This window comes from Orycteropus afer, unplaced genomic scaffold (genome assembly GCF_000298275.1).
Source record: "Orycteropus afer afer isolate SDZICR_OR568_19922 unplaced genomic scaffold, OryAfe1.0 scaffold00337, whole genome shotgun sequence".
NCBI lineage: Eukaryota > Metazoa > Chordata > Mammalia > Tubulidentata > Orycteropodidae > Orycteropus > Orycteropus afer.
The window spans coordinates 449,218-459,423 of record NW_006921924.1 but is presented as its reverse complement, the minus strand read 5'-3'; the positions used below and the strand labels follow the sequence as shown (position 1 = coordinate 459,423).

Here is a 10,206-nt window from a genome sequence, read left to right as displayed (position 1 = left end):
AAAGATTGAAGTTGTCAAAGACTTCATATTACTTTGTTCTACAGTCAACAGCAATGGAAGCAGCAGTCAAGACATCAGACGACATACTGCACTGGACAAATCTGCTGGAAAAGGCCTTTCAAGTGCTGAAGAGCAAAGATGTTCCTTTAAGACTAAGGTGTGCCTAACCCAAGCCATGGTATTTTCAATCGCCTTATCTGCATGTGAGAACTGAACAATGAATAAGGAAGACTGAAGAAGAGTTGATGCTTTTGAGTTGTGGTGTTGGGAAAGAATGCTGAGAGTACCACGGACTGCCAAAAGAACAAACAGATCTGTCCTGGAAGATGTGCAGCCAGAATGCTCCTTGGAAGCAAGAATGGCCAGACTTCGTCTCACCTATTTTGGTTATGTGGTCAGAAGGGACCATTCCCTGGAGGAGGATATCATGCTTGGTAAAGTGGAGGGTCAACGAAAAAGGGGAAGGCCCTCAACGAGATGGATTGACACAGTGGCTGCAACGATGGGCTCAGGTATAGCAAGGATCGTGAGGCTGGCACAGGACTGGGTAGTGTTTTGTTCTGCTGTACATAAGGTTGCTATGAGTAGGAGATGACTCGACAGCACCTAACAACAACAACAACAACAACACCCGATTTATTAATTCAGTGATGCTTCCAAGATGGTAAATCTTTACAGAAGTAGATTGACTCATCTTCGTTCCATGGAGTGGCTGGTGAGTTTGAACTGTCAGCCTTCTGGTTAGCAGTCAAATGCCTTAGGCACTGCACCACCAGAGCTCTGAGCAGTATTTACCAACTGCTTACTGTTCTCCAAGTTCATTCTTCCTTTTCCTTTTCCTAACTTCTCTTGGATTCTCAAACAGATACAAAGAGCATGTATAATACACAAACTGCAAGAATTGAGTTAAATACATATTTTCCTTTTATAGTTCAATAAAGAATATTATATGAGGCTGGATAGATGACAAAGATAGACTTCTGCTATCCCCTTTTGATCTTTTCACAGGTTCTGATCACAAGGAATGTGGGCTGATTTCACCTGCCCATTTTTTTCCCAAGCACTGATATCCTAAATTTGACAAAAGCTTGTTACTATGAAATAAATATTATATTTGAAGGAACACAAAGGAAGATAACACTTAAATCATAAGACACACACTAGGATTAATTCAGCTGAAAGGCTACACCAAAGCCATATGATTGTGGTCTTTTGAACGTTTCAGCATGCTGCTATCCAAAAAGTTGGTGGAATAAACTCACCAGCCACTCTGTGGGAGAAAGATGAGGCAATATACTTCCTTAAAGATTTACAGCCTTGGAAATCCCATGTGTGTTGTTGAGTTAGAATCAACTCAATGTCAGTGGCATTTATTGAATAAAGTGAAGGACAAATATGCTCTTAAGGCATATTTCTTTTTCATCTCTTCACCTAACAATCCATTCTTAGTGTTGGTATTTATGGGATTTGTAAGTGTCTTTAAAAGACTAGTCAGCTTGCTGTTATGTACCCTTAACCTAGTCATTTTCACACGGAGACCTAGTAGTGGAATCTTATTTATGACCATGTGTTAGTATCCTATATCAATGTTCCACTGAGATTTGCACAGAATTGTAAATACATGTATATGTCCAGAATGTAGTTATTTCCCCCATATTTTATAAGGGTGTTATTAGTATTTACATGTGTGTCTGAGTCCAGCTATAAGGAAGCCTTGCTTTAGTCAATACAGTCACTGCATACAGTGTCTGTCACCAATTCCAAGCCTCTGTATTTACCTTCCAGGTGGCTTGTTCCATCCTTCAACATGTTCTACTTTCCACTGTTTTTTTCTGCTCAGCAGTTGATGCTTGTGTTGTAACTTACAAAGAGAGTATTTAGCATAAACTAAATTGGTGGATATTGGTAAGACTGTGATAACTACAGTACTGCACAGTTTGATACAATTTGTGTCTCTCTGAACTTCACCTTGGCTGTGTACACGGAAAAGTGTTATCACTTACTGGAGAATATGTTCTTCCTAGGCCTTCTGATATGCTTCAGTAAAATAAGTGATCAAGGGACAATAAAAACATAACTATTACCCACAAAAAGGTGCCTTAACACCACATTTTAACTCTGCCACTGACAATTTGCAAAGGATCAGAGTCATTGTTAAGTTGGGTGAAAATTCATCCATATACATATATTAATACAGAATTTCTTTATAAAATTACATTTCAAATTGTTTGTTCTGTATGCAATTTCCTTCTCTCTTCAGTCCCCTTCCTTTAGTTAATGTAAGAAAAATGATGAAATAATAAAGGAACTCTCAATCAGTATATTGTAATCCATACCTGTTTTTGAGAGATGATAAAATGGAGCAGGCTATTTAGAGGTGTGGATTGCTAACAGCAAGACATCTTCCTTCCTGATACATGAAGCTTTGAAAGGTTAGGGGCTGAGAAATATTCCATCTGCAAGCTGTGAGAATTTCTTTTCTCTAATACCAAATCACTGCAATTACCTTTCTCTTCTATTTTTATTTAAATTACAGACCACATGTTCATTCATTCCTTGTCATTACTGTTCAGTTACCTTGTCTTAACTAATGTAAGCTCTCAAAGGGTCAGACCATCTATAGAAATCATTTTTAGAAATGACTTATGTACATTAGATGCTCCATAGATATTTATTAATTTTTGTAACCAGGAAATATTAATAATACAACTTCATGAGTTTCTTTTGATTTAGTGAATAACATTTAAATAGCCTCATTATGCAATATATATAGTGCTATAAAGTGCAGAAGGAAGAGATGATGATGCATTACGTAAAATGTGAATATAATGGTTAATGTCTGTCAACCAATTTTGTCTTGATTTTTATTAAATGATAATGTCTATTATTTAAAGGCTAGTCTCAATACCTTTAAAATAGTGTTTGTTGGACCTAGAAAATTTGTAATTGTTGTATATTCATAATATTTTTCCATGATCAAATGATGCATTTTAAGAAGTGATAAAAGCCTTTAATGAGGATAGCAGTTAAATAAAATAAATAGTAGTTTGAGAACCGAAGTGTCCCCATAAACACAGTCTATTAATTGCCTGCTCACTGAAGAAACTTGTCAGTTTGGGAAATTTAAGAGTTAAATATATAATAAACCCTTTGGGGACCAAATTGCTCTGTCTCATATGGAAACATAAAGTAACTTTCAGTGAAAATAGGGTTCTCAGTTGGTCATTTATTATCTCAAAGGGTGTATTTTATTATAAATGTCAATCCACAAAATTATGTGTCCTGTAATACATAATTATGTTCAAAATTGCATCTGAAATCTATTATTAACAGTTAACAGTGAACATTCTTAAAATAGTTATTACTCTTGGCCTTAACACAAAAAGCAATAATGGAGGTATTTTAGGGAGTTAAAAGCTGCAAGGCACTGGCCACTGAATAAAGCCACTGCAGGTGTGTTTCTTAATGGACTGTTAATTTTATACAGGGTGAACACAAAGGACAAAGACCATGTGTGTTTTTGAACTGTGTTTGGTGTGGAGAAGGAGTTGATGACCGAGAAATATAAAGGTGGTGTGAAATGAGGCCAAATTGAACTTTCCCTCCTGAGGTGTAATCCTGGTAGCTTAAAATCAAGGCAAATTAATTCTCATCCTTCCTCTTGTATCCCGCCCTTCCCCAGCACCACATGACAAAAAATCCAAACAAACCAAACTCACGGCCATCCAGTCAGATCCTACTCATAGCAACCCCTCCTTGGGTTTCTGAGGCAATATCACTGCGGAAGTAGATTGCCTGACCTTCCTTCCGAGGAGGGCCTGGTGGGTTTGAACCACCAGTCTTCTGGTTAGCAGTCAAGTGCCTTAGGCACTACGCTACCAGAATTCCTACATAACAAAGAATGCCACAGAAACATGTATTAAACTAGCAAAATAGAAATAATCAGAAAATTTGATAATAAATTATGGTCTGATTGTCCAAACTCAACATCATCCCTCACAAATGAGTTCCTTCCTGGATTTTTGGTTTTTGCCACTATAAACCCATGGCCATCGAGTCTATAAAAAAAAAACTCACTGCTATCGAGTCTGACTCATAGCGACCCCTCCTTGGGTTTCTGAGGCAGAAGCTCTGGTAGCATAGTGCCTAAGACAATTAACTGCTAACCAGAAGGCTGGCGGTTCAAACCCACCAGTCACTCCTTGGAAGGAAGGTGGGCAATCTACTTCTGTAGTGATACTGCCTCAGAAACCCAAGGTGGGGTTGCTGTGATTCATGTCTGACTCGATGGCACATAACAACAACAATAACATCTCTATGGAAGGAGATTGCCCAACCTTCCTTGGGTGGAGTGGCTGGTGGGTTTGAACTGTTAACAGTCAAATGCCTTAGGAACTACGCTACCAGAGACCTTCTAAAACACCCATTTACAGTGGTGAAGGCAGTTCTGACTCACCCTTAGCACCAGTGCCTAGTTTCCTCTAGAACTTTGCTTCTCAAAGTGTGCACTGTGGAACATATGGCACAGGCATCACCTGGGAGCGTGTTAGAAATGCCTGACCTCACACCTGATGATCTTTATGTATGTTTTAACCAGACACTCCCTTCTCCAGTTGATTCTTACACACATTCAAGTTTGAAAAGTGCTGCTGTAGATCTTCCTTTGCATTTTCTCTCATGTTTTCCTCCATCTTTCCATTCATGCTTTTTTTTCACAACAGCTATTTAGGCCTGAGAGCTCTGGTAGCAAAGTGGTTAAGGCATTTGTTGCTAACCAGAAGGCTGGTGGTTCATAGCCACCAGCCACTCCTCGGAAAGAAGATTGGGCAATCTACTTCCATAGAGATACCGCCTCGGAAACCCAAGGAGGGGTCGCTAGGGGTGGGATCTGACTCCATGGCAGTGAGAGAGTTGGAGTTGTTTGGGCCCACCAAAATTTAGATCTTTATGTCATTTCACCTGAATTATTGCCTCTTAATTCCTATATCAAGGAGCCCTCGTGGTATAGTGGTTAAGCACTTGATTGCTAAGCAAAAGTTCAGCTTTCAGTCCCAGCAGCTGCTCCTTGGGAGAAAGCTGTGGCAGGCTGCTTCTGTAAAGATTGGACCCTTGGACAACCTAGGGGGCAGTTCCATCCTATAGGATAGCTATGAGTCAGGATTGACTTGATGGCAATGGATAATTCCTATTTCATTCTTGTGTCTCTCTTCTGTAATTCATTTTAACCTTCTGCTTCAAGAAGAGCCTTTTTTAATGTACCCCAAAGCCCACTCCTCTTCTTAAAACTTTTGATGGCTTTCCATCCTCTATTAAGTAAACCCTTTTGACTAGCACTCAAAGCCCTTTAAAATATCGTACTGTCTTTTCCCTTGAGCTCAATTTCTGACTGCTCCTCTCCCTTTTATATACATATGCTCTCATACCTTAGCTATGTACTTTCCCTACTTCTTATTTTGGTTCAAGACATTCTTTCCAGGTGGAACAACCTACCCCCAAATATTGTTGTTGTTGTGTGCCATCCAATGAATTCCAAGTCATAGCAACCCCACAGGGCAGATCAGAACTTTCCCCATACAATTTCCTAGGCTATAATCCTTATGGAAGGAGCCCTGGTGGCACAGTAGTTATGCACTTGGCCGCTAACCAAAAGTCAGTGATTTTAACTACCCAGTGGCTCTGCAGGAGAAAGATGTGGCAGTATGCTTCAGTTAAGATTATAGTCTTAGAAACCCTATGGGGCAGCTCTCCTCTGTCCTATAGAGTCCCTGTGCCTCAGAACGGACTCTACTGCAAGAGGAGCAGTTCACCAGGTCTTTTCTCCCATGGAGCCACCGGTGGGTTTGAACTGCCACCTGCCAACATTCTGGTTAGCAGCTGAGCACTTAACCGTTGCACCACCATGGCTCCTTTCCAACAGCTCTGTTCAAATCCTCTCCCTCCTTTAATGACTGTCTTCAGTGCCACTTCCCCTAATGAGCCATCTTGGTGACAGAAATAAAGCTGGAGATTGCATGATAGAATTTTGCAAGACCAAGAACTTATTAATTGCAAATAACTTTTTTCAACAACACGAGTGGTGGCTATACACATGGACTCTGCTGACAGTTCATCCTTTTCATTCAATAAATATTTATTGATCACATAATATTTGACTAAATTCTTCTAGATAATAGGGATAAAGCAATGAGCAAAACAGGTCATGTTTCCAGCCCTTTTGGAACTTACATTCTATTGCAGAAAAACAGGAAATAAAGAATAAATAAGTAAAATATGTAGTATGTTATGGGGTGATAAATGCTAAGGAGAAAAATAACGGAGGATAAACAGGATAGAGACAGCTGAGGATGAGGAATACACTCTGAGCAAATACTTTTCCCTTCTTTTACTACCCACAGCACTTATTTCCCTTTACAATGTGGCTGTTTGTGTACTTTTCCTATTTCCCCTACTATATTCAAAGCTCCTTGAGGATAAGAACTGAATCTTACTTATCTTTGTATCTCCTGCAGCTCTCACAATAGTACTCAATAAATAATGGCTAAATGAGTCAAACTGATACTTTAAAAAAAAAGTGAAATAATAGTTTAAGGAAGGGGAGAGGCCAACATAGTGGTTGGTTAGGGAAGGCCCTTTGGAAAATGTTCAAATTGAGTAAGACTTTGAAAGATGGGGGGAGTGTCAAGGAAGGAACACCTGAGTAAGATAAGTTCTGCTTTATTTGTTCTTGAAAAACTAAAACTCATTGCTTTATAAATTAAGATTGATATGATATTTAATTCTCTCTATCTTTAAAACCAGTGTTTCAGAAGGGACGTGCAATAGATACCGGAGAGGTTGACATTGGCGCACAGGTCATGCAAACAATTCCACCTGGCTTATTCTGGCGTTTCCAGATCACAATCCACCATCCTATATATCTGAAATTCAATATTTCTTTAGCCAAGGACTCTCTGTTGGGAATTTATGGAAGAAGAAACATTCCACCTACACACACTCAGGTATTTGATATTATAAGTATTTTCTTGAAACCTTTTAGATGGTAATGGGATAAACAGTTCATGGTCTATGACTTACAAGGTGTGTGGGAGTCAAGGATGAGAGCAGGAAGCATTTGCAATTAACAAATTCTCAGAATAATCATACTGAAGGTAAAGAAACAAAATGACTTTGAGAACTAAGGAATGATGTTTAGCAGAGCAGATTCAGAAAACAAGAGTTTAAGAAAATACTGTTGAAATTTCAACTGAAACAGAGTGACCATGGGCCTCCTCAGCCTCCTCACTTTACTCAACTTTGGCACACACACACCCTCCTCTGGTTCCTTATGTCCATTATTCTTTGTCCCAACTGAAAGCATGTAGATCAACCAGGAATTGGTGAGGGATGAGCCAAAAAAAGCAGGTTTTGTCTTATATGTAGAAATATTTCCTGGTTATTGTTAATAATAACTCAAATATATAAAATAGTCTATCATTTACATAGCCCTTCTGTATACCTTGAATATACCTTAGTCACCTTATTTCTCTCATTTCCTTTCCCTTACCCATTTGGGACTCCTACATCAAAGAAGTAGTGAAAAGCAGTCCTTGGGTTACTAACATCCAACTTACATATAATCCATAGTTATGAACCAACCTGTAAAAATTCAAAGTACATACAATGGTTTGTAATAACAAATGGGCACTACTGTGCAATGTGCATCAAATTATTATTATTATTATTATTATTACTGTATTATTATGTTAAAGATCTTTTAGTATATCTGGAAGTATTTCTTTGACTTTTTTATGCATAGAAAGGTAAACTATAGACTATATACTATGACAACTATTTGACTAACTGATGTTAGATATGAACCATACCTAACCATTCCTACTTATGTACAAATTTGACTTAAAGACAGACTTAGGAATGGAATTTGTTCTTAATCTAGGGACTGCCTATATAACCATCTGGGGCTTACTTGCTTTTTAGCAGAACCTTTTTTTCTGGATCAGAATAGGCAGAGAATTAGAAGGGTGTTCAAATGTGACCCTTAAAAAATGTTTAATGAAACATATGCTTGTCCATTAGCTAGAAAAAAAGGGGACTCCTTTGAATATTTAAATATGTTACTACAAAGGTAGTAAATTATTATGACTTTTTCAAGCTTTTCACTGTTCATTTGTTTTAAAGACTAAAAATGTTTTTAATTTGTAGAGAAGGTCACAGTAACATTTCTGAAAAGAATATGTCTTTTCAAGTACCTTTTATCAGATACTTTAATAAATATCAGGAGTCTCTTGCATAATGCTAATACATAATGCTAAATATTAAAATACTGAAAAATATTTTTTTCTATTTCTTGGTTTCTCTTTAGACAATTATTTTGAATACTCCAAAGCTGAAAGGTTTATAACAATTATAAATATGAGGGACTTTTTTTTTCAGAATTCATAATGTACTTTTGGTTTTAAATATACTTAGGAGTTAATAACCTCCATTTCTTCTTTGTCCATCTCTAAAGCAAAAGGACATGAAATAGGACAACTGAAGTTAAAGATATTCATCAGTCTAGAAATAAGAATAATGGTTCATATTTGTATTTGTATCTGTTCTAGTTTGATTTTGTAAAACTAATGGATGGAAAACAACTGGGCAAACAGGACTCCAAGGGTTCTGATGACACCCAGCACTCCCCTCGGAATCTGATCTTAACCTCACTGCAGGAGACAGGTTTCATAGAGTATATGGACCAAGGGCCATGGTACCTGGCATTTTACAATGATGGAAAAAAGATGGAGCAAGTATTCGTATTAACTACAGCAATTGGTAAGCTGCCTTGGTGATTATTTTGAAGTGACATTATAACTCTACAAAGACACAATCAGGGATGAAAATGATACTGGTGTTATTTAAGCTTATTGATCATTCTGCCTTAAAGTCATGATTCAGGATAGGTCACTATGAGAAGGGCTTGTATTGTTGTCATTGGTGTTGCTTAAATGCTGATGAAGAATTTTTAAATGCTCCATTATTTGCTCCTATTTTAGGACACTTATCATGCACCTTTGTATAGGCTGTCAACAGGAGCAATTATCTGGAAAATACTAACAAATACCAAGACGACATAGATGAACAACTTCAGTGAGGAAGGGAATAAGCAAGAGAACCTTTAGTAATACAGGTGCTGCTATAAACGGAAAAGCAAATAAATACCCTTTAGAATAGAGAAACTAGCATCAATATAGTTCCTCTTTAGAACAACTGATTCTAGAACCATTAAGGCTTCAAAATGCAAGATAACACCATTTAGAGAAGAGTATTAAGGATAATAATGTGGATCATTCAGAGCCTTTTCTTTTAGAATTTTTCCGTTTGAAAATCATCAAATTGGCTCTCTTTCAGTGTGCTCAGGGCCTTTTCAAACATGTTCCTTTTAATGCAATGCCTCACATACTTTCACCCTAGTTAGTCAGAGACATCAAATTCTTATATATGTTAATTCATTCCCTATGACCCTTTGTGTCAATAAAGTTGAGCTCTTTGACAGTCTTTGAGCTCTGCGGGTAAACAACTCGTAGACAAAGTATTTTATTGCATGAATTTTCCTAAAACACTTGTCTTTTAAAAGAAGGGAAAGTATTTTACAGCTGTCTGTTTTCTATACCACTCTCACCACTTTATCCTTTAGTTAACCTGTTCAGCCATATGTTTAGGAAGATGTGTTGACTGTTAATAGATATACCATCTGCTCTTTATAACAATTAGGTTCTATTTTTACTTGAGGCTGAAGACCTTGAGTCATTAGAAAATAGTATTCCAGCCATAAGATTATCAAAAACTTCCCTCTGAAGTAATCATAAAGACAATAAAAAATACACTGATGATTTTCCCCCGGAGGATAACTCTATCAATCTTAAATCTTCAAAAGACAAAACACTTGTTTGTTAAATTAGAAAAATTAAAAGATATTCTGACTCTTGTCACTGTTTTGTCACCTTCACAAACTCAGTGAGACAGACTCAGTGGATGGCCTTTCATGATATTTTTCTATTAAGGCCCAGTTTAAATCATGCAAATGACAATGTTTTATAAGAGGTTGAATTTTCTCCTAAGAAATCAAAGAAATTAGAAAACCTAAATTTTTGTGAAGAAGATTTTATCTCTTGCTGTTATCCTTATGGGAGCTCTGGTGGCGTAGTGCCTAAGGCACTTGACTGCTAA

General features: G+C 37.4%; 1 protein-coding gene across 1 annotated transcript in view; it reads left to right on the top strand.

Moving 5' to 3' along the window:
- The window catches only part of TENM1 (teneurin transmembrane protein 1), a 720,277-nt gene that overhangs the window by 414,076 nt on the left and 295,995 nt on the right, over positions 1-10,206 (top strand). The window contains exons 7-8 of the mRNA XM_007952439.2: positions 6,799-6,998; positions 8,601-8,811. Of these exons, the coding sequence (XP_007950630.1) occupies positions 6,799-6,998; positions 8,601-8,811 (411 nt within the window). The remainder of the gene's footprint in view (positions 1-6,798; positions 6,999-8,600; positions 8,812-10,206) is intronic.